General features: G+C 44.5%; 11 protein-coding genes across 11 annotated transcripts; 5 read left to right on the forward strand and 6 right to left on the reverse strand.

Moving 5' to 3' along the window:
* Positions 1-129: 129 nt before the first annotated feature.
* Positions 130-3,379, reverse strand: V865_000101 (uncharacterized protein; the record flags this gene model as incomplete). Its single annotated transcript, XM_066223933.1, has 4 exons — positions 130-242; positions 316-445; positions 539-1,967; positions 2,034-3,379. 4 exons carry the CDS (start codon positions 3,377-3,379, stop codon positions 130-132), a joined length of 3,018 nt encoding a protein of 1,005 aa, XP_066080030.1.
* Positions 3,380-4,414: 1,035 nt separating this feature from the next.
* Positions 4,415-6,491, forward strand: V865_000102 (uncharacterized protein; the record flags this gene model as incomplete). The annotated part of the gene is made up of 11 exons (XM_066223934.1): positions 4,415-4,681; positions 4,756-4,770; positions 5,175-5,185; positions 5,254-5,286; positions 5,362-5,376; positions 5,422-5,448; positions 5,503-5,523; positions 5,671-5,746; positions 5,811-6,087; positions 6,191-6,307; positions 6,403-6,491. The coding sequence occupies 11 exons, from the start codon at positions 4,415-4,417 to the stop codon at positions 6,489-6,491; spliced, it is 948 nt and encodes a 315-aa protein (XP_066080031.1).
* Positions 6,492-6,748: 257 nt separating this feature from the next.
* V865_000103 (uncharacterized protein) lies at positions 6,749-7,592 on the reverse strand (the record flags this gene model as incomplete). The annotated part of the gene is made up of 3 exons (XM_066223935.1): positions 6,749-6,838; positions 6,951-7,105; positions 7,205-7,592. 3 exons carry the CDS (start codon positions 7,590-7,592, stop codon positions 6,749-6,751), a joined length of 633 nt encoding a protein of 210 aa, XP_066080032.1.
* Positions 7,593-7,848: 256 nt separating this feature from the next.
* Positions 7,849-8,562, forward strand: V865_000104 (prefoldin, alpha subunit; the record flags this gene model as incomplete). The annotated part of the gene is made up of 5 exons (XM_066223936.1): positions 7,849-7,991; positions 8,054-8,155; positions 8,221-8,328; positions 8,390-8,444; positions 8,512-8,562. 5 exons carry the CDS (start codon positions 7,849-7,851, stop codon positions 8,560-8,562), a joined length of 459 nt encoding a protein of 152 aa, XP_066080033.1.
* Positions 8,563-9,803: 1,241 nt separating this feature from the next.
* Positions 9,804-10,514, forward strand: V865_000105 (uncharacterized protein; the record flags this gene model as incomplete). Its single annotated transcript, XM_066223937.1, has 3 exons — positions 9,804-9,853; positions 9,948-10,403; positions 10,484-10,514. The coding sequence occupies 3 exons, from the start codon at positions 9,804-9,806 to the stop codon at positions 10,512-10,514; spliced, it is 537 nt and encodes a 178-aa protein (XP_066080034.1).
* A 23-nt stretch (positions 10,515-10,537) lies between these two features.
* Positions 10,538-12,375, forward strand: V865_000106 (uncharacterized protein; the record flags this gene model as incomplete). The annotated part of the gene is made up of 10 exons (XM_066223938.1): positions 10,538-10,593; positions 10,671-10,773; positions 10,845-10,905; positions 11,073-11,250; positions 11,340-11,411; positions 11,459-11,473; positions 11,561-11,783; positions 11,861-11,890; positions 11,964-12,036; positions 12,107-12,375. 10 exons carry the CDS (start codon positions 10,538-10,540, stop codon positions 12,373-12,375), a joined length of 1,080 nt encoding a protein of 359 aa, XP_066080035.1.
* Positions 12,376-12,461: 86 nt separating this feature from the next.
* V865_000107 (uncharacterized protein) lies at positions 12,462-13,145 on the reverse strand (the record flags this gene model as incomplete). Its single annotated transcript, XM_066223939.1, has 2 exons — positions 12,462-12,904; positions 12,983-13,145. 2 exons carry the CDS (start codon positions 13,143-13,145, stop codon positions 12,462-12,464), a joined length of 606 nt encoding a protein of 201 aa, XP_066080036.1.
* Positions 13,146-13,608: 463 nt separating this feature from the next.
* On the reverse strand, positions 13,609-14,424 carry V865_000108 (uncharacterized protein; the record flags this gene model as incomplete). The annotated part of the gene is made up of 1 exon (XM_066223940.1): positions 13,609-14,424. The coding sequence occupies one exon, from the start codon at positions 14,422-14,424 to the stop codon at positions 13,609-13,611; it is 816 nt and encodes a 271-aa protein (XP_066080037.1).
* A 956-nt stretch (positions 14,425-15,380) lies between these two features.
* Positions 15,381-19,398, reverse strand: V865_000109 (uncharacterized protein; the record flags this gene model as incomplete). Its single annotated transcript, XM_066223941.1, has 12 exons — positions 15,381-15,556; positions 15,620-15,643; positions 15,725-15,833; positions 15,961-16,188; positions 16,249-16,402; positions 16,476-16,504; positions 16,564-17,757; positions 17,824-18,673; positions 18,764-18,936; positions 19,003-19,093; positions 19,162-19,314; positions 19,382-19,398. 12 exons carry the CDS (start codon positions 19,396-19,398, stop codon positions 15,381-15,383), a joined length of 3,198 nt encoding a protein of 1,065 aa, XP_066080038.1.
* Positions 19,399-19,908: 510 nt separating this feature from the next.
* Positions 19,909-20,502, reverse strand: V865_000110 (uncharacterized protein; the record flags this gene model as incomplete). Its single annotated transcript, XM_066223942.1, has 3 exons — positions 19,909-20,244; positions 20,314-20,359; positions 20,429-20,502. The coding sequence occupies 3 exons, from the start codon at positions 20,500-20,502 to the stop codon at positions 19,909-19,911; spliced, it is 456 nt and encodes a 151-aa protein (XP_066080039.1).
* Positions 20,503-21,050: 548 nt separating this feature from the next.
* V865_000111 (uncharacterized protein) lies at positions 21,051-22,933 on the forward strand (the record flags this gene model as incomplete). The annotated part of the gene is made up of 8 exons (XM_066223943.1): positions 21,051-21,123; positions 21,182-21,192; positions 21,282-21,427; positions 21,500-21,517; positions 21,571-21,826; positions 21,951-22,412; positions 22,593-22,726; positions 22,801-22,933. The coding sequence occupies 8 exons, from the start codon at positions 21,051-21,053 to the stop codon at positions 22,931-22,933; spliced, it is 1,233 nt and encodes a 410-aa protein (XP_066080040.1).
* Between the last annotated feature and the right edge of the window lie 537 nt (positions 22,934-23,470).

Consider the following 23,470-nt stretch of genomic DNA (forward strand, 5'->3'; position numbering starts at 1 on the left):
TCGGAAATCATAAGTATGCTTGATATATGAAAAGGGAATGAAAAATTGTATTGATTGTGTTTTACATTTACACCCAGGACAGGATGGACTTTATTCATTGGGCCTGTGATGACTATTTAAACTGGTCCTTCATTCGTCTACATCCATATCCACCGAAGACGTGGCACGCGCCGCATCATTATCTGAAGTCGAGGGTACAGTGGTAGTAGTGGTTTCTTTAGGTAATTTAGTAGTATCGACAGCTGATTATGTTTCAACTCAGGTATCAGCCTCTTTCCCATCCCAGCAAGAACAAGAAAGAGAGATACGACTCACCTTCAGACCTACATGCAGGACAACTATTTCCACCTTTACTTAACCACTGATCGACACATTCCTTGTGATACCCATGTCTGCAATTTAGGATCCGACATTCATCCTCTGGTTCGTACTCGCTTAAACAGACCTAAGATAAGTGAAGGGATTGTTTAGCCATTGACAATTCCATTTGCCATGGACAAATTGGTAGCTGGACATGACAATGAGAATGATCACTCACCAAACACCTATCACCACAAATATCCAACAACTTCCCGTCCTTCCTCAGATCATCCATCTCAGATCCACTGACAATCTTCAGCCCGCTCTTCTCGATTTCATCTTTGTTGACTGTAGGTGGCTTAGCAGGTCCCATAAGTTCACTTATAAGATTCATCTCTTCGTCTGTTAATGGTCCGCCAGTAATGAGGTTGGGTATCGATAGGATCGGGTGATTCTGGGGGTAATTACCTCCTATCACATATACCAGATATGTGTTCAATGGTCCGAGATGGGTGGGATTCCTTCTTGATGCGGTACGTAGGGGATTAAGACGATCCATGAATCGTTCTCTCAATGTCCTTCTTTCGCCAGCACCAGCGATAGAAGACGGTGAAATGGGTGGGGTTGAGGATGGAAGGGGGGTAGAAGCCCTGATAGGTGGTTGTGTCAGATCCGGTATACCAGCTACTACACTCGATTCCGTATCTGGTTCCATCTCAGACTCTGCATTGTCTGAATTTTCAGCAGGCGGTACTTGACCGTCAACAAATGGGAAATTTGGATGTTGCACCAAGTCGTCCGTCGTCATATTCGGATCATGTCTTATACTCCTAACTCCAATGAATATGCAGGGTACGATGGGCGGATCATCATTATCATTTGCAGTACCACCCTGCTCTGTGCCATCCTGATTGGGTGTCGTAGAAGAAGGGAAAGGAGGGAATACGTGAGCTCTGAAGAAGTTCAGTCGTCTGGGTTGACCATTGGTTCCTCCCGTCACTTGTGTGGTCGCTCTCGTTGGATCACCAGGTAAGTTCTGGCCAAGTTGTCTATGGAAAGTAGGAATGGTTGGATGAACGGCCGTAGTGTGACTTGGACCGGCGATAGGTGTATCATCTAGTGCCGTCGAGGCTTCGTGAGTGGGAGTAGCTGGTAATGGGGTAAGCACAGATGAAGGAGCAGTAACGAAACTCTCTTCGTCTCCCACTTCTCGCATTTCCTCTTCCCGTATTTCCGTTTCACCCCGTACCGGCTGTTGATCTACTCCTTCGTTGACAGGCATTTCTAGAGGTAATGGTCCAGCAAACTCCCTGACCGCTCCTATCAAATCACCTTGCACACTTTCAAGAAACCTTTGGAAGTCTGTCGATATGAGCTCTGGGGTATTTTCGGGCAGCCCTTCCGTGTCGGTTGACTCGTTGGTAAGATTGGGAGTCGTTGTAGGCGATGTAGGGGATGTTGACTGAGTACCCTCTCTCGAACTTTGGAGTGCCGTTCTGAGGTAATTACCGAGGGCAGCTTCGACAGATTGAGGTCGATTTGGTCTAGGTCGGAGACGATTGACGATCGATTCCAGAGCTGAAGCAGCTGGTGAACGGGTAGTGGTGGCTGGAAGAGGGGGTGAGGAAGGGGCGAGTAATGTAGTAGCAGTGGCGGCAGCAGCCACACTAGAATCCTATAAATCAGCAAATCTCCAATACACCGATTGCCTAGCTGAATGAAAGAACACTCACGTCAATAGGCCACCGATCATTCTAGCCTGAGTATCCAAATTACTACTGTCCCTTTCTCTCTCAACATTCCTATTCCTTCGAAGAAGAGTATGACTACCTTCTGACGATCTCCTATTTCTCATTCCAGGTCTTCGTCTACCCTCTCCTGTACCTGAATTTCCACCGTCTTCTGTATGTACTTCTTCGTCGGTCGCTTCAGGTGCATGGGTCTGAGCTAGACCTTGAATGATCAAAACCGCTCCCGAAGGTGGTCTTCGATTCCTGACATTTTCCATCCTCTCCCTAGTCTCGTTCAATTGTCTTTCTGTATCTGCTAATTCTTCTCTCGCTTGGGCAAGACGATTAGTCAATTCTTCAATAGTTGCATCATCGGCATCTGCATTCTCAGCTTGAGCACCAAGGGTTGATGAAGAAGGAACAGCAGACTGCGATTGGGATTGGGATGATGACGGATGTCCGGGTGTGGAGAAACCCAATAATGCAGTCAACCTATCTGACATTGTCCTCTGATTATGTCGATGAGGATTCGATGACGATGATGATGATTGGTCATTGATTTCAGGCGACGAGGTTGATCTTCTCAATCTGTGGAACAATCTCTCGACCGCAGGAGTAGGAGATGAGCTTGGCCAATCTGGACCTAGGGCATCCCTGATGGTTGATAGTGATCTAAGACGTTCTTCAGATAGGGGATCGGAAGTTTCGGATGATGGCGTGGTAGGTAATGGTATTGATGCTGGTGTTGGTGCTGGAGAAGGTGAAGATGTGGAAAGGCCTAAAGAGGATATAGGTGGAATGATGGTAGATGGCGAAGGTGGTAAGATTGAGATATCCGGTTGATCCGCAGAGACGTGTGAGTCAGGTATAGGTTGTATGGCTTGTATGGATGAGGAAATGGCTTCTGCACTTTCTTCCATCACCTGGTCTTCAGACGGTTCCTTGGCCGCACCTGTGGGATAAGGCGTATCCAGTCTTGGTAGCTCTCGGGATTCATCCTCTTCTTCTTCCGTTGTCTGATCAGCGGTGATAGTAGTAGAAGTCGAAGGTATGATGGGACTAGACCCTCTAGCTTTCTTCTTCCTTCCATCTTCCCTTCCTCCATTACTAAGTATTGAATCGGAGGTCGTACTTCCCTGTCTGAGCCTCTTCGAGCTGGACGACGTGTTCGTCGAGTCACGTCGCCCTAGTGTTGAGAGTCTACGAATGGATTTGAATCGTGATAAAGTCGATGATTGACGACGGTTTGTAGGCGGTGGTGAGGGAGGAGATCGTGAAGTGGAGGCCGAGGCCGAGGAAGATGAGGAAGAGGGATTGTTATTCTGGATATGCGATTGGGAAGAACCCATCTTGAGCTAGGTCATACATCGTCAGCTAATCATCTAAGATATGAGTGATGGGGAGAGCTCACGATCTCTACAAACGTCCTGCTAATTCTTGAATTGTGATGATTATATGAACCAATGAGATAGATTGATAATCAAATGGTTCGTGATTTCCCGATCAAAGGAATCGATGAATACGGCTGAATTGTTGATGGACTGAAATGGCTCTTGGCGACTGCTTCACTGAATATGGATCATCTCTGACCGTATGTCCTATGGTTTGAGGATCAGAGAGTGATAAGATACTGTTAACAGTGTTGTTGATGGAAAGACGAGGAAGGAATGCGTTTCATTCCTAAGGTCGTGTGTATGTTGTATGGTGGCGATGAGAGGTACACACCACCTTCGGCGATCTCCGCATCAATCGACCCCGCTTGATGACGTCTTGGAGTCGTCTGAGCTTCAGCTGAGATGGGTGTTATCATAATTATCCTTGTGCTCAGTGACAATCCTTGACAAATGTGGTACTTCCATTGACGCCTGTCTGATATCAGCCTTGATCAGAGATTTTTTTGATTTTATCTAAAGCTCATATTTCGTACGGTGTGGACGTCGTGCTATTGTTCGCGTTCAGCCATGAGTATGGTGGCACCCAAGACCGACTGACTGTATGAGTACTGAGGACCATAACGTGAGCTTGAACGGGAACATGCTGATCGATCGTTGATCAAGAAAAGCGGCCTTTTCTTTCATTATTGAAAAGCATTCAAATTTACTCAACAATCAACTCTTGAACATAAAAGGCATACCGGGGATACACAATCAAGTGTGTGTATGTATCGAATAGTTATAACGTTGGTCGATTTGATGCATACGGTACAGTACACTACTGACAATTTAGATTGTTGTGGGGGAAACGATTATATTCTGTCTCTGTCTAACGGTGTGAATACAAAAGAATCTCTTTATTCTCATCAAATATTCGCATCAAAAGCCATTTACTCCTACTTTACATGACTAATCGTTCGATCTACATATCTCAAGTTACTTCAACCAAACATGTCGTATTCTGACACACCTATCAAACGAACGCAAAGATTATCCTTACAGCCCGATACGGCCAAAGGTCCAAGGAGAACCGAAAGTATCAGAAAATACGTCATGTCACCTTCTCCCATCTCTGTTTCCAGTATCGATACGAGCTCGGAACTTTCGTCGACTTCTATGGGTCGAAGTGGGGATAAGATCAGATGGAGAGATAGGACAGTTTATCGAATTGGCAGGAATGATACCGGTGGGTATCCGATAGATCTTGTAGAGCAGGAAGTGAGTGATACCTTTGTTCCAGTCAGGTGCGAGGTGGAGGGGTATCAAGCTGATGTTGAGCAATGATGGTACAGCGTCAAGAAGCTGAAGTGAGTCTGTCATCTCGCGAGTCAAAATACGGCTAAGTTGGAGCTGAAATGGATATACTGTACACCAATTATAACAGCACCATCTACTCAGAGTTCGTAGGTCAAATAATCTCTCTTGTCATCGCTCTTCTTCTATTCCTTGTAAATTTGTACTGATTAAAAACTGTCAGTACTAGGATGTAAGCCACACCTCTGGTCATTTTCTAAAAGGGAAAGGCCTGATACGTTAACTCGGTTAAACCCTCAGATCCATATCATGGACCAGTACTTGACAGTCTCAAGTCTTCTTCAAGATTGAATCGTAAGAGGATGTTGGATATAGGAACGGTACACAATTTCTGCATATCATCTTGACATCCGTTCGGGAGCGAAAGCTAATCGCGTATTTTAACTGTGATTGTTAGGGCACAGGAATGTAAGTTGATGGGCTGACTCCACTTCTCAGTCTATCGTACTTCGTCGATACTGACGTGTCTCGTATAGATGGGCAATAAATATGGCCGATCTTTTTCCACAGTAGGTCCAATCCGTTTTTGTCCATAATGGTGACAAACAGAACAATTTCAAGCTGATATGCACAAAAATCTGCAGTGTAGATGTCATAGGGTAAGTTCAAGGCAGTCTTCGGTGTATTGCTTATTGGATGATTAGCATAGATGAGGTGGACATCCAGCCTGAGTGAGTGTCTTCTACATGAGATGTCAGTATGAGCTGCACTAAACTTACTATCAGGTTGGTACCGCCAAACTGCGAGTAAGTTTACTAAAAATCTTTCCCTTACAATCGTACAACGACTTTGACTGATGATCATAATACGAAACCGAAGGTTTTACGTGTAAGTATGCATTTCAACCTCAAACGAGCAGCGTAATGATAATTCCCTTTTGTGTCTCCTCGCAGATCCGACTTGTCAAAACCCTTACCATACCCACCATCAAGTTTCGATATCATCCATATCCGTTTCCTTTCCACTCGAGTGAGATTACACTCATTGGACCCTCGTTATCGGTCACTAATAGTAGTGATTGGTGATATAATAGGTTCGATCCTACCCTTCTATACTCTCCCAAGCCCAAACCCTCCTCAAACCAACCGGCCTCTTACTCCTATTCGAGAACTTCACTTTCAGTCCACCTCAAACGGTTCAGGATAAGACGCCAAAGGGGGTCCAAGCATTCTATGATTGTTATAAACGAACACTCTCTTCTTTTGGTATCAAAGTATGTTCGTTAGAGGATGTTGTCGGTACGTTAAGGGGTGGAAGTGGGGGAGATATAAAAGGAGATTTGATTAAAGTTCCTATAGGTCATGGACCAGGTGAGTACAGTATATTCTGCGGTACACTGGTTTTGGAATGTATCAGTAATGAGAATTGCCATTTGAACTAAATTCGGATCTGATCGAATTCGCTGGTTTACAGGTCGAATGACTCAATTATCTAAAATACATTTGATTAACTTAAAAGCATGGATCGAATCTACCAGGTATACAATTGTTGAAGGCGGTGGATACACGAATAACGAATTTGATATTTTGAGTGAGTGATCATCAAAATACTGCAATTTTCATTGTCAACGCATACAGTAACATCTGCTGATGATACTTCTGGAATGTTGATGTGACGGGATTTAGGCTCAGCATTCATAGATGATTTGGAGAAAGAAGAATTGTATACTTGTTATCATTCTCTGTGGGTCAAGAAACCGACGAATATCGGATAGGACTTGAAGGATAGAAGGTACGCAGGTAGGCTATATCAATTTTATAGTAGAGAGTTAATTCAATTTGCATAAGTATGACGGAAGGCTATCCAGGATGATTGTTGAACAACCTGAAAAACACTTTTGTGGAAATGGTACATGTAGAATAATACTTGATGGATAAAAGATACCGTACAACTTCCGTAGAACCTTTCTAACCTTGTTTCCTCTTTTTGTTTGTTATGTTTCTCAAGACGATCCCGTGTTGAGAGTATTTACTATTTCGAAGCGAATTTACCAATTTGATAAGCGCCTTTAGCAGTCAGCTTGGCGGCCCCTGCTCCCAATTTACCTAGACCTGACATGACCTGTACAGCCAGAGATTTAGTCAGCGACTTGATGGTGTGTTATGTGGATCATATCATGATAATGAAGTATGTATATGATACACTGTCAAGAAATCTGCTTGTGGATACTCACCTGATCTTTCCTTTCGTTCGTTGCAACGCTTCTCCAACCATCATTGACTCTATCCGCTGCCGATCCAAATGTGTTCTGAGCTCTTTCGGGTATGTATCCTTGAGCCTGTTTCAGGTATGATGATGCGCCTGTAGTGGTCGATGCGGTCGCAGGGGCTGTTTATAATTCAGCAAATAGTCAGTCATGTATTCCTACTCGGTCTCCACTCGACCACCTGAATCAGGGATACTTCATGAGGGAAAGGGGGCACTCACAAGTGGGTACATTCCTCCTTGGCGGTTCGGGGGGTACAGGAGGCATCATCCCGTCCCTCCCTACAGGTGGTAACTTCCTACCTCCAGTCCCAGAAGAAGATTGATACTCTGATTGAGCTCTGTATCCCTGTCGTTGTGGATCAGGTTGATAGTTGAATGATGACGAAGACGCTGGTGGAGGGGGAGGAGGATTTCGACCGCTACCCAGAGAGGATAATGAGCCATACTGGACTGGCTCGGCAGATGGTGGAGATTGAGATTGACCTGGTCGAGTGGAATTGTTATATGAGGGAGGTGGCGAAGTGGGTGGTCTGCCTGCTGGAGGTGTGGGTGCTGCAGGAGGAGCCGTGTAGAATGGGTTGGTATATGTGCGTTGAGGGTTTGACATCTTGCCTGACGATGGACTGGTATCGTATGTTCAGATGAAGATCTTAATATTGATAGGAGACAGGAGCACGAGCGTTATTATCATTGTTCTTGGCACAGTAAGATTAGCAATTGGTCGGGAGGATGTGACGTAGTCGTAGTCAGTCGTGGAAATTTGATCCCGCTCCTTGATCCACTTGACTGCTCGAAAGCATTCAGAGGAATTCCACACTGTTTATTGCAACTCAAGAACCCTAAGGTAAGGAGACATCAGCAAGATGAGTTCCCTGTTCACAGCCACAGCTCCAACTCAACCAGGGAGAGCGCAAATATACTCTGCGCATCTGCAGAGCACACTATTACCAGAACTCGAGGTGTCCAGACACGCTTTGATCTCAGTGGAACATGATATTTCCGAATAGTGAGTTTCACTAAATTGAGGGGTAAGTATATCTGCTGATGCCTGACATCCATGCTCTTCAGCGATGATCTTCTACAGAAACTCGACCAACTCGAAAAAGCTGATGAGAGAGGAATAGAAACGCTAAGTGAACTTGGAGCGGGTGTATGGGTAGAAACTAGAATGTAAGGTCCCCTTCAAAGCAGTTGTAGGTCCGTAGCAGCTGACAATGGTGGTCTCACATTCGCAGATCCGATACCAAGACTGTCACCCTCGACTTAGGTCTAGATGTACATATGGATATGCCGTTGGCTGAAGCAAGGGAATATGTAATCAAGAAGATAGATGTGTTGAAGAAGTCAGTGAGGATTGTATAGGCTTGTCATATGTGCACGAGCTGATTCACTTCCTCGGAGTAGGAAACGAGATAGTCTCAGCAAGAAAGAAGAATTCTTGGTATGGCAAGTTGGGCAGGTCAGTGGAGGAACTCTACTACGCCGGAATCCGGACCAAACGAAACTGATCTTAACAAAACATACAGTTCCACGGAGCACTCTCCCAGTCTAATGAAAACTCGATATCAGGAATATAATATCATTTCCGCATATGATGATGGAGGTGACTATTCAATTCTTTCAGATACTTTTGTCTGAATGTCTGTCTTTTCGACCAATCCTTCTGACCGATTCGTTTATTCGTGGCCTTAGATTCTCCCGCATCAATTCGGCTACTTCGAAGAACCATCTTCCGAGTGCCATCTCTGGTTGAAGTTGAACAATAACGGCTCACACGCAATTGGACATGGACCCGACATCGGTTTCACGACCTCACCGTTCTGAATCCGCGCGGTGTACTTCTCGACAAGATCAATGCATATTGACGGTCAGGTTCTCCTGGGTTCGACTTGGTCTTTCGTTTTTGCGGCCGGATGTCTACATTCAAGATGAGGAGTGATGAGAGGGGAGTCCTATGGCGTTTGTACGAGACTCAAGGATGTGATCTACCTTCCGTCGGTAACCTTCTCAAACTTATGAGTTCGAACATCTTATTCATGTTTCTATACGTACTATCGCCAAGCCAACACAGCACGTTGCGGAAGCATATGCTTGTAGATCTATATTTTAGGTTATCTACTTACCAATACGAGAGGGGGTAACGAAAGTTATGCATCTTGAACAATGAGGGAATAATGCACTCATATGAGACATGAAGCACTGCCTGCACTTTTGGGGTTTCGTTGATGGTGTACTGTACAGTAGATCTGGGATGATCAATCAGGCACATATGATGTACCAATAAATCATGGACGATCAATTCAGCTGAGAATAAGTTTACACTGAACAACTTCCCGAGCGAGTCATACTACTGATGCCATTCCGATGGCAAGTGAATGGTAGACATACGACATACACTCATACCGCCGGTGTCACGGTGTTACAGCCCTGGAGATAAGGACTGGTGTGAGGCATTGACCTCTTGGCACCTTTTATCCCTGACTTGATCAGACTGTAAAACCAACTATCTATCCTTAGGCCGATGGTGAAACGCTACTTGGTACAACGTGTATCCTATCTATGGTAGTAAGCAACATGCGATGCGATGCGATGCTGTCGTCACTCCATGTCCGAGATCCCTTTGAGATCTCAAGCGAAAGTGATGAGTAAGACCAAGAAGTATCTTCCGCTGGGAGTTTTTCTGAACGGAAGGTACTTATACATATATATAATAGACGAGCTACTGACGTCGGAGAGAAGAATTTCCATCAACTTCTGATCGCAAATCAGCTATATTCATACACGGTTCCTTTCCCATACAGCTCATTGATCAGCCAAGATGATCATTGTCAAACCAGCTCATTTCGTTGCAGTCCCCTTAGCTATGTGGTAAGACATCATCACATCCTCCAACCGACCAACGATTGTATTATCTGCAAAGATTACTGTGCTGATTGAATGCCTGGTGGATACTTGCTTGTAGGGGACATCTTCGACCATTGTTACACCTATCACTCAACCTCCTATCTCTCCACCCTCATCTCCACTTGACTATTCTGGTTACTCCATCTACCGCACCAAGGGTCGAATCAGAGTTGAAATCAACTTCGTTCGCCCATATCTATACTAAAACTCCCTCTGCATCTGGCACTTCAACTCCGATCTCTGAGACTGGACCGGCAACAGTCACTCACCATACAACTTTAGCAGAACAACAACATGAGGATAAAGCGATAGTAGATAGATTTCAAATTATAACCTGTATCTCACCCGAATTCCCTCTTCCGGATGAATGGACTCCTGAAACTATGGCTCAAGAAGGTATAGATTACGCTAGGACTTTGCCTAGCTTCATCAAAGCTCTGATGAGTAGAGAATATAGGGTGGATGGCACGATCAACAAGTTTGAGGATATTCCTCTCAGTTTCATGATTTACAAGTGAGTCAAACCTTGAAACATACTCAGTCGTGATACTGTACAAACTCAGGAGGTTGAACACTGTGTTCTGATTATCATAGTGCTTCCAAACTTTCATCCCGGATGTCATGAAAGGTGTTACCTCCGAACTTCCAATGCCCTTAATACCTCTGATAGGGTTTATTCCAAGTAATGCAGCCGCCACTTACCAGTAAGTCAACTACAATTTCATTTTTCTTTTGACATCTGAGGAGGACCTGCTGAATACCTCGCTTATCGAACATATAGTACTTTGGCGAGAGAAGAGAATGGAGGATCTTTCGCTAGGATGCAAAGTCTGGTAGATGAAGATATTGTCAGAGGCAGGGATGTTCTGGAAGCTTACGCCGAAGTAAGTGTTCCCTTTTCGAAAGGTATTTTGGTCAACTTTAAGATCGCTGATCGTACCGATTCCTATGATAGCACGGTTTCAAGACTGAAGGAATAGTAAAGACAATCCCCGGTTTATCTTCCAAGTTTGACTGTAAGTCAAATTTCTTTGAGATTGTAAATATCTCAGCCGATACATTTTGGTAATACGCTCTCCGCGATATCATAGATGAGTGGTGTAAGTCTTTCCAAGCCATGGGTTCACAATGGGTTTGTGGTTCCTCTCGTGATTTGATGTTGCTAATGTCACTGTATCCGTAGGGCCAAACTTCGCTACCATCCCTATGCCTCCTCAGGCATTGATGTCGATCTTACCATCCTACAAAGCAGTCAACGACAGTGCCACGAAGGGCCTGATCTGTCCAACCAGCGCGGATCTGGAACTAGAAGCGGTTGAGGCTCTGGAGAAGGAATTGGGTAAACGCATCTACATGGTTGGGTGAGTAGATGATGATATTTGTCATATATGGAAGAAGAAGTGAAGGGAGCCTTGACTGATCTCCCGTTCTTGGTTTTTGGTATCGGTAGTCCTCAATTTCCCGATGCTGTCTGGGCTGGAGAACATCCCGAGCGAAAAGCTAAGAATGAAGATGATAGGGGGTTTTCACATTCTCAGATAAGATGGGTAAGAAATATGGACCAAATAGTGTTATCTATGTTAGGTGAGTCGGTAAAAGTCATATGAAAAGGAAACATTCCGAAAATGATTAACTTTTCATTTCTGGTGTGCTGACGATTTGGGTATACAGTTTAGGATCACTATTCTTCCTTGTACTTCGACCCGAACTCATCAAATACATCCTCGAATCACTTAAAGAATCTGGATCCCCTTTCGTTTTCGCCCATGCCTCAGGGATCGCTCAGGTACCTCAGGAATTGCTGGATGAGTTGAAGGATGATGAGAATTGTTGTGTGGTGAAGTTTGCGCCTCAATGGGATGTCGTCAATCATGAAGCGACGGGATATTTCTTGGTGAGTCCGTTGTATACTATCATAAGATGAAGCAAGCAGCATATTCATTGAATGTTATGGGTGTGTGATGATTGTAGTCTCACTGTGGATCAAACAGTACTGCCGAAGTAAGTCATTGTACTGTACAGTATCGTACCACTCGGATATCCTAAGTGGCTGATCAAGGCAGTGTGCTTCCAGGCTATGATAGCCGAACTTCCAATGGTGTGTATGCCACTCGCAGCTGATCAAGGGGAATCACCGCCATGTGTAAGTGCGCAGTATCTGATTAGATACAGAGATGACCCATACTCGTACTGATCGAGATATTGTGCGTAACGTAGTATCTGAGATATACAAAGTGGCAATCGACCTTAAACAAGTCAAGACTTTCACCAAGCCAGAGTTCAACAAGCTCTACGATGGAACGGTCATCGTAGGTACAGAAGAAGCAATCAAAGCTGAATTGAAGGAAACTTGGAACAAGATAAGAGGTCCTGAAGGTGAAGCTATGAGACAGAGGATGAAAGAGCTCAAAGCGACTGTTAAGAAGAGCTGGGGGAGTGGGAGATCAAAGAAAGATATGTTGGCGCTTGGTACTTGCTTTGAATGACCGTCTAACACTCTTACAAGATGCATGTGTGGACTACTTATCATGACAAGGATTGGAATTCAAGCTTTACGACCTCTGCTTTTATCTCATGGAGGCTCACACCAGTCGACCTGGACGCGGCATGTGATAGTATCTAAGCTGAGATCAAATCTCGCTGCCATATCTACCATCTTGACTGGATCATCCTCATCTGGAAGAGTAGACGTAAGTACGGAAAGACCAGGGATCGCTTTGACGTACGATACTGAGAACTGCGAGCCCAAAAAGGGGAGGTGTTGCTGGCTATATGACCCATTAGACGCTCGAGAATGACCAAGGTAGTATTGAAGGCCCAGTCTACTGAAAGATGACCTCTCGGAGCTGTCTGGGATGTAAGCCGATAAAGAGCCGGAAGGTGCATTGGTCGGTGTGGAAGTTCCCTTATGGACCCACGCTTGCCACACTCCTGAGCCTGAGTAAATAGTTCGAGGTATGAATAAACCTGCTCGTGCCTCTGGATGGTTGACCGATTCAATCTGGATGTAATCGACTTTCCAAAGGTTGAATTATCAGTCATTAGCAAAAGCATGTCGAAGTCTATCTATATCTTGATTGCTTGTGTCAATACCTGGTTGATCGGAATCGCCTTCGTGCTCGAAATCAACTGTGACCTGAGCGTGTGATCCATTTGAGGCGACAGTGTCGGGAAGGATATTCAGTTTGATTGTGGGCATTTCGCAAGAAAACAATTGAGCACGAGGTAAGTTGACTGGACGAAGTTGAGTAGACATCGTTGTTTGGCAGATCTGAAATGATAATGTAATATGAGTACTGGCTTAGGACCCACCACCTCTTACATAGTTTTTGTATCTTACTACTGTACTGCGTCTTGTCTCAGTGAAATCAAGACTAGCATGCGTTACGCAAGCACACGAAGGCGAAGGTGCAACCCAGATCACTCCAAGGGCTTCGGAACTCCTTGAAACCTGAGCTTGAAACATTGGAAGACACCTTGAAAGGAGATAGGATGTACTGTACAAGACTTTCATGTTGGCAAGGGAGGTCAGAGGCTGTACAGGTTATAGCATAGAAGCGACAAACTCAAGATGAGATTCTGATATACGGCACAAAGTACCGCATACGGTACTGTGCATGAAGTTTCATTAGAAATCATACCAACTTCCCAGATTAAAAATCCTAGACCTCTCAATACAAGTTACCATCCAAACTGTATCGACTGTACCGCAAACTTACTCAATACTCAGTCTCGGACAGCCTCGTAATGAATCGTTGTCTACGGGTAGTACTAGCGCTAGAATCAGTATTCGGAGTGATCCATCTAACGGGACCTCGATAGTCTGCAACCGGATTTGTGGCAGACAGATCGAAATCACTATTCAGAATGATGATCGGAGCTCTTTCACCCCTATACGCAGAGAAGTTTTCAGGTATCAATGCTGAGCAATTAAGTGTGTATTTATCAAGGTTATATGCGGATGATCCCTCTGGTACTTGAGATGTCAGATTTATACCCGTGTCTACTGCTTGTTCAATTTCGTAGCGTCGGGTGATGGTGTTCATCATAGCTTGTAAGACAGTTTCTTGTGTAGCTCTGTAGGATGTCAGTGCTAGATCATTTCCAGTTCTAGTTGAAGACTCTTTAATCGTTAGCCATTCTGGCCGGATAGCTTGTCCATCTTCAGCCAAAGGGATGAAGTCAACATGTTCAGAACCGGGTTCAGCGGAAGTATCTCCGGAGATCTGTACCAAACTTCCTTTCCATAATTGGAATCGCCTTTTTCTAGGAATGCCTATTGGTCCCGACACAGAGTCACCCACTAGGAGTGCCCAATCTTCTAGGTTGGTGTATCGGCTGGTGGGATTGTATTCACATGGTCTATAGGTATCGTACAATCCTAATGAACTCAATGTTACTGATTGTATTGGACAAGTGGTACTAGGATCGGTCGATAGTGTACCTTCGTACTTGATTCGTAAACCTGCATCGTCCACTGATAAACAGTGTGCAGGTACAAGACAAATATCTGGAAATGGGAAAGGTCGCGCCATGATGAAAGTTACAATTGGGTAGTTACAATTGGGTGATTTCGAATGATTGATATGTTGATGGTGCAACTGGCCCCTACAGAACCTGTCTTCGACCTCCAGCTTATATGGGTTACTTGCTGCACAGGTCCTTCTAGTCGATTGGTGACTGACTATCAATAACCTCAGTTTGCCATATGAAAGGTTGTCGTCTCTTCTTTTCTTTCCAGCATCTTTGCTCTGTAATCTATGCTCGATCATAGTAAAAGACCTTCTGGAGAAGCATGAATGATCAAAGGCGATGTTCTGCCAAGATCGTTGTTGAACGATTCACAAAAGAAAGGATTCAGTTTTATATGGTGGTGTAACACTGTATCCTTTGATGTCATCAAACTTGAGCATCGCTTCGCTTGTTATAATCGAATCGCGTGTAATTGTTCCTCCTTTATGTGATTGACACAAGCCGCCAACGTCTCTCTATACAACAGGCTTTCAAAGTCATCAAATCTGGCATCATGCGTCATCTTGTTTACATCCGGTCATGCAAGATAGGGAGATAAGAGATCCAAATCAGCTGCTGTCAATAGGATTTTCTGGCCACGACAGCTATACAGCTGTACTCCCAACCCGCCTTCTCTGAGCAAGCTAGCTTCTTAGTGTGATTTTATGACTGATGACGTCAGATGTCAAAAATGCATGATTGATCTATTATGCCTTACTTTTGTACAAGGTAGAATGGAAGTACAGTACAGTATCTTTCTTCTTCCCAATGACGAACGATCATCCTTCCATTTTGCCTACATCGGCACGAGAGGTGCTTCTCTTGCTACCCCTCTCCCCTTTTCCCACACCCATTATAGATTTATCTGATGTCTGTCCTTACAATACACCTTGACTATAGCCCAACCAAACACAAAACCAAAACGGTAAGCAATCAAACCCTATTGATGATCGAGAATGCATTGAAAATAAACGATGACTCACCTGTAATATTGGAATGTATCATACAACCTCGTATAATTACTACCCGTCGAACTGACTATCAACCTCTCCAAATAACTATCGACCGCGTGTGTGGTTAAACCTAATTGGAACCTTTCTCTGAAATGGGTAGAGGTTTGTTCGCCGAACAACGTGAAACAATCTAATTTCGAATCTATAATGCGAGATCATGTTAGCAAATTATCTACTATATAACCTTGAATTGACTTGAACTTACTCTTCTGCATAAGTTCGACAATTGCTGTAAAGCCAATATCATATTAGCTCTATTTCTCACAGTCGATAGATTTCTATGGGCAGTGGAATTAGAGGTCAAACTTACTGATCAAACTGTCCGAATGTTTCCTAGCCGCTTCGAAACCCTCTTTGAAGAGTTTCTTGAAATACATATAGCCTGGACTATCTAATCCACCCATTATATCGACGTATTCCTGCAACACAAACGCGTACCAGAACAATCAATATCTCAGTATCCTTATTCGCACACGATAAGAAAAATGAAATGATAGACTGGTTGCATGCAATCTGATTGTTGAATTTAACGAAACGAATACTTACAAGTGGCATCTTGAACGGAGCTGCTTCGAAACCCATATTACCTGGAGAATTCGATAACATGAATCCGAAATCAATATGTATCAAATGGCCATCATGATCCACCAGGATGTTTCCATTATGTCGATCTTTGATTTGGAGTAGGTAGGTGACGATGGAATAACCTGCGAGGGAACGTATAAAGTTCCGCTGAGCACGGAGGTATCGACCTGAATCGGGTTTGCCGTATGTCTAAAGATTGAACAAAAGAATCGTCAGTATAGTATTTCTCACGGGGTGAAGGCAACTTACATTGACATAATGGTCTTTCAACGATACGTGTCCTATCGGACCACCTTCAGCCAATCTCTTAGCGTACTCTCCCTTTTTGATGGAATGAACGGAGACGGCGTCGGTAATCGTCTCGACTAAACCGGATGTCTCCCCAGTTATCAATATACGGAAGCTGGGTGTTTCCAAAGCAGATTAGCCGATGACCATTACCGCAATCTGCAAATGATATGACAAGATCCACTCACAACCTAACCCAGCATTCACACTTCTCTTCCTTCCATATCCTACTGAACCTCTCTATCAGCTGTCAGGTCTATCTGTCATTCTCGCTACTCGTTCTTCCTCCAATGCCATCATCTCTTCCATTATCCTCTCCCTAATCGCAGCAGCTTGCGCAGCAGCCAATTTCAATTTACCTCCTGCCGCTTCTACTTTTGGTGCTGGAGGTAAAGATGATTGTCCTTCTCCACCCGGTGATTTACCAGTTATCCATCCTGTCCCAGGTATCCATGACGACGAACCACTCTGATTCCCCTGAGCTCCCCCGCCGGCTTCCTGAGTGGGTGATACGAGAGATGCATTGAGTTGAGCTAACATGACAGCGGCAGTTCGCATCCTTTCTGAATAATCTTCTAACGTAATAGCCCGTTTTGTAGGTGTATGTAATCCGATTTCCTGTTTAGTCAAATTAGGCGAAGAAGGTGTTGAGCGTAAAGCTGGCTGAGAGTTTGAAGGTACATCCAGATGGGTTGGATCCTCACCTATAGGCGAAGTAACAAGATGTTGATTGACGTTGGATAGTAGATCAGGTGTTTTAGGTAAGCTTGGTGAACCCAATATCCCATTCCCACCTAATGATGATCTTCTTGAGGGGAATTCAGAGATTGAAGATCCTTTTTCCCAAGCTACCATATCTAACTGTTTGTTCTTTGGTGCAGTGGGTAATGGGACACTATCGGAAAGGTCCGGTATCGTATCATGAACGGATAATTTGGCTCCATATAATTGTTCGACCAGGTCCATTTCCTCAATCTCATCAGGTGTGATATCCTTCCTAGATGATTCTGGTTCTTGCTCAGATGGGTCGATGCGAGGTATAGAGGATGGCATGGGTGATCCAAATCCTGGTCCGTCGGCACCTCCGAATCCTAAACCATTGGAGGCTGATAAATCTGGTGTACCAGGTGTGACACCTCCCGTTCCTGCACCGCCGATCGAAGTCGAATGATTCAATTTTCTCCTCTTCATATCCTCTTGGACAACGATCTTCTTGAGTAAATCCCGGTTTTCCCTCCTTATAGGGTCAAAATCCAAATCACCTTCTAGGATTTCTACATGGATGAGATAAGGTACTCTCTCAGCGGAGTTGAGGACGACCGAATCACCGGGCGATATTCTCACTACCCTAGCGTGGGCTTTTGATCGGACTCTATCTCCTCCAGGACGTGATTTCAGAGGATGTCCAGCGGAAGTTTCGCCTCCTGATTCATGACCGTGGTCTGCCGCGCACCATAATGGCATACATACCTGTGCACAGGCAAAGTATAAATTTAGCTTAAAAGCTCATCATGAGAGAAGATCGGCCCAACTCACCTCCGCAGGTAGATTGTGGTTCAAACTAGTCAATTCCGCTCTCAACGCACTGACTCTAGCAGGTTTAGGAATTACCAATAACCTATTACTTATATCCTCCAATAACAGTAAAAACCTGACTTCGCTCCTACAATAATGACTTCTCAGCAACTGTCTCTGAGCATCGATACTGTACGTTGCTAAGATAGCTTCAGGGGGTGGGGGTCTATCTAGGGGATATAATCGATTGGAACTTGCTGATCTTGATACTGGTAATTCCGGTACCGAGTAGAACGGTTGATGGGTCGATTTGGGTGGTGTATGATTATGGATATAATTCTTACTCGTACCGGATATTGATTGAGGTTGAGATTGTGAAGGTGTTAACTGACCGAAAGGATCGGAGCCTTTTCTTGGTCTACCTTTACCGAGTAATGGATTGGGAGAAGGTGATCTAGACAAGTTGGGTGTGGTGGAAGATCCAGAATGCGGCTGCAATTGGATCATAGACTGAGGATGTTGAGACTGAGGTAAAGGTGATGGAGATCTTTTGATTGTCGAAGCAGCTTGAGATTGATTGGTATCTTCATCCTCTTCCGAATTATCTTCATCATCCGCCAAGGTTGCACCGTTGTTATTCCTCTTATTCCACCTATTAGGGGATGACAGATCCGCACCTCCAGATTGGTCAACTTCTACCATCGATCTCCCACTTGCATTTCTTTCCGGATCATCTCTAGGTCTCCTCCCCTGTGTTATAGCCCAGTCGCCTGCTAGTTCCACTAACCCACTCATACCAGGTGCACTAGCCAATATCACCCCCATACCCACCAACGCAGGAGGTATATGATTATTTACTCGGACGGGTGCACTAGTAGTTGAAGAAGACTTCATGAATCCACCAGAAGGAGTCGAGAATGAGGTTGCGAGAGATAGTCCTCTTGAGCTTGACGAGGGAGACATGGAAGGTGATTGGGGTAGAGAGCGATAAGGTGATCTGGAAGGTTCAGGTGGATCTCCGAATATGATCTCATGACATTTATGCAATATCCTCTGACAGATCATGAATGGACGTGGATTTGTGATTCTAGATGGGGTTAGATCCCTCAAAGCAGCTTGCATGAACCAGAACGTCTAGCACAATCGCCAAAGAGGATCAGCTACTAAGACCACATACAACAAAGCAGCTGTGAAACTCACCAGCATAGCAGAATGTGTACTCTCCTCAGCTCTTGATAGTATGAATGATTCCAGAGCATTTGATTGAGTGGGATAAGTGAGTAGCAAATGACTATCATACCATCAAACATGTCAGTAAGATGATTCTGACAATGGATAGTTCTGTTGATGCAGACATACCATATCTGAGGCCAGTAGAACTCCACTTCTTCCGGGGGCATCTTCTTCATCCGCCAGCATAGATAATGGGATATACCTATATTATCAGGATACGTCTTGAGGTATTGCATGGCGAGGGATACGGAGAAGTATGGGGAGAGGAACAGCCGGAGACTAGATTTATGAAATGAGAAACATCAGCTATAGATATTACAGGCTGTGATGCGAAGTAGTCACGTACAGTAATGCGTGGGACATGATGGCTAGAGGGGATGCTAGGCTGCATCAAGCTTTATAAAGTATGAGAGATAGATAACAAGGGATTTGAGGTTGTTACAAGGCAGATGAGGTGGAGGGAGGATGATGAATGTCGATCACGTCGTTGATGGCACACAATGTCAGAAGAGATACGTGTCGTGTGGTTTTTGCTGAGTCTGCTAGGACTGTCGATCTGCTGATCAGAGGTTATATGCTAGATATCAGATGAAACTGTAATGTTGTAAAGATGGATAGGTGGGATGGTGAGACATGGATTAACTTGAGTAAACTTGTCACGTTGGCCAATTGATTAACCTCGTTTTGACGCGTGCGACTTTGGAGGTTGGGGGAGCGTTCGATATACCGTGCAGGCTTACGGTTAGGCAGTGTTATCCGATCGCATCGGTGGATCAATTCATGATGGCATGAGCAGTTGGAAGAGCGAGGAAGGCACAGTAGCCAGTGAGATCACAACGACCATCATATGTACAACAATCATGCATGATTCATCTACTTCTTTCCGAGTGGACCCAACTCATCATCACCACTATCCGAGCCAATTTCAGCTTCATCTCCTATTCCAAACTTGCTTCTTTCTGCTATTTCTTCTATCTCGCTGTCGACATCCTCATCCTCCTCTTCCTCTATAGGCCCTTTATGCTTCCCCTTGGCTGATCTCCTATTCTTCCCTATTCCCAATATACTCGCTGCCTTGCTAGGTATGGGATGATTGGTATCGGAGTATGCGACTGGTGTCGGCTGGTATAATTCGGGAATCTCCTGTAAGGCATGGGTAGGTAGGGAGTCTGTCGAGGCGTTGTCGTGGGTGAAAGTGGTTGCTGGTGGCTATGTCAATATCTATCATCAGCTGCATTGTGACTTCATGGAGAGAGAGAGAAAGAGAGGGAGACCTACTCCGTCTTCTGATAGACGTATACCAGTTGGTGTTCTTGATGGAAAGCTGATTACCACTTTATACATGAGCATATGTACCCCTCGTGGGTATAAGAGAGTGGGGATTGTTGCTCACTTTAGTGGTAAAGATGTCTGCGATTCGTTATGACCCCTCCTTCGCCAGTATAGATACCCACCACAGGCTAGCATGATGAGTAATAACGGAAAGAAGTAGGAGAATGGTGAAGGCGGTTGATCATTCTCGTCTCGTATGATAATCATCTTTTTTCAATATCGCTGTCGTTGTCAGCCAGTGGTCCGGTGAGCTTCCGTGTGAGTCGATGATATGAACATCTTCTGGATTCAAATCATGAGATGGGATGCATAGAGAAGATGTAGAGTTTTGGTAGCTAGATGGTGGTCCTAGCATGATGCCACGTGGGTATGACATACTAGTGCAAACTTGGCTCGACTCTACGCGATCACCGATACCATCCATAACTTGCTCCTTTCTTCTCTCTCTCTCATATTTTATTAACCTTTTAGATCTCTTCTTTCTCATATTCACTCTCACCATCGCATCCCTCATACCATATCTACCCGACTCATCACCGTCCATATACTGGACCATACTCTCTTTCAAGACGTATCAACACTTTACATAGGGCATGACGGCTGATAGGTGAGCTCCCTGTTATATCCGGCAATTCCGGCTTTCTCTCTACTGTTGATCGTAGATCACTGATATAACATACATTATGATCAGCCGTCAGGCTCCTTATGATGGGCCATGGACTAAGAGAGCTAGACAGACTGATGAATGGCTGAGTCGTAAGTGACTTGTATCTCTGTCTACGAAGAACATCGCTAATATGGATTGGTGATGTAGAACACAAAGTGGTTAGTTTACCTCTTCTCGTGTACAAAGGAGGGCCGACATGATGGTTTAGAGGCTAAAAGGGGCTGAATGCTTGGCTCATCATAAATAGGTCGTATCAGCAACTACAGCTTCGCTGTTATCGACCTTCGCGGGGTTCCCCTTGGACTCTCTCAAATCGAGATTACAGTCTAGTAGAGAGAATTTATCGATACCCAGGTTAGCTGCTGAGGTAGTCAAAGAGGAAGGTATAGGCGGGTGAGCATCTGGTTCCTCAAAAAGATTTTTCTGTGTTGTTGGAGCTGACATTTTTGGTTAACAATATACTAGTTTATGGAGAGGATTCCCGTAAGCTGATTGTTTGCAGTCTTATAGCAACATAGCTTACTCTCTTCGTCTAGGCTACCTCTCATCACAATATCGATAGTCCGTACGATATCATTCACCATCTACACATCAACTAAACGTATCCTCAACTCCGTACCCTCGACGTCAACTTCCTCTACCACCAAAGAAGGTCAACAACCATGGGTGGATCTGAAACTTGGATTATTCACTAAAGATTCAGCAGCGGATATAGCTATCACAAGTTGGTTGGCGGGTGCGGCGAGTGGGTCAGTAGTCTGTGTGGGCTCTGCACCCTTTGAGCTAGTCAAGGTGAGCTAGCCTACCCAAATGGATCACATTTTTGAAAATATACAAGCCTTGCTATCTTACTTTTTTGCCTAAAGCACACATAAACATCACACTATACTAATCTTGTTCCTTACTCTCCACACAGGTCCGCCGTCAACTAGAGTACCAGATATATCGAGACTCTCACCCCGAAATATTCCGTCCTAACCCCCCTCCATCAGCAGGAGCGTCCCTACCTACCAACCCCACACCCGCACCTAAACCACCTGCATTCGTCCCTCCCACAACCATTCAAGCTGTTAAGCTCATCATCAACTCATCGGGTTATAGGGGTCTATATATAGGATGGAGATTACATTTTATCCGTGATACACTTGGTACAGCACTGTATTTCGCTGAATACGATGTCATGCGTTATTATCTTGGTAGATCTAAATCTACTTACCGCCCGGGCCAAGGTGAAGGGGATATAGGAAGTGGAGCGAAAGCTGAGATTCAAGGTGATGTGCCGAATTGGGCTAAAGGTTTCTTACCCAAGAGTATGATACCATTTTTATGTGGGAGTTTGGCGGGGGTTAGCAGTTGGGCTTTAATCTATCCTGTTGATGTAAGTGTTTTCCTCAAAAGAGATACTGATATGGATTGTGAATGTTGGCTGATCGCATTTGTGGTATATTTTATCATTATTATAGGCTATCAAGGTGAGTCATCGATGAAGGAATGGCTCTACGAATTTATGATGACGTATATACTGATGACAATCTCTCGTTGTTTGCTCCATACATAGACGAAAGCCCAACAAAGAGGATTGTCGGGTCTTGAACCTCGTACACCTTGGGTCCAACTGAAGAGATTGGTAAGGGGTACGAATAAAGATAATCCGAAACCATGGTTAATGGGTATAGCGAGATTGTATAGAGGGTGAGTGTATTGATGAATCTATCAGTACGATCGAAATGATGAGGGCTAATGTCTGGATTATCATGGAAACAAAGCCTCGGTGTATCGATGATACGCTCCATGCTCACTCACGGATTGCTATGGACGATAGTGGATGCAGCCGGTAATTGGATCGAAACGAAACCTTTTGAGAGGTTGGCCATGAAGACTATGGGTGAATTGAAATAGTCATAGTTCGCGCTATTTCACTCGTACGCTCTCTCATACCTATCTTCAATCGGGTCGGGTTCAGGTCCGATCGCTCTCATGCCAAAGCCTGATATATATTCCGAATAAGACAGATTAGGATCCAGAAGGAGGACGTTATGTGAAAATCAGAATATAGAACTGTATCATCAAATACTCATTTAGAGAAGGAAAGGGGGAGAGTACCAGGTGGAACGAGGACTATATATCCCTTTGATAAACATTGACTCCCTCCAGTAGGACTCTCGCTCGATCAACCCGAGTAGCAGAAGAAGCGAGAGCCCGGTATCACAGGGAGACAATAGGAGCTGTTGTGCAGATTGGGTATGGAGCGTAAACGAAGGTCAGGTAGCGGGAGTAAGGTAACATGAATTAATCGGAAGTGAAGAAGGATCTATTGTAGCTATATATCAATCAATCAGAACCACTGGACATCAATTATAACATAACACAATACAACATATCATATTAATCTAGCAAATTGAACAATAAATGCATAGAGTACTACCGTTATAAGAT

The sequence above is a fragment of the Kwoniella europaea genome, chromosome 1 (assembly GCF_036810445.1).
Source record: "Kwoniella europaea PYCC6329 chromosome 1, complete sequence".
Classification (NCBI taxonomy): domain Eukaryota; kingdom Fungi; phylum Basidiomycota; class Tremellomycetes; order Tremellales; family Cryptococcaceae; genus Kwoniella; species Kwoniella europaea.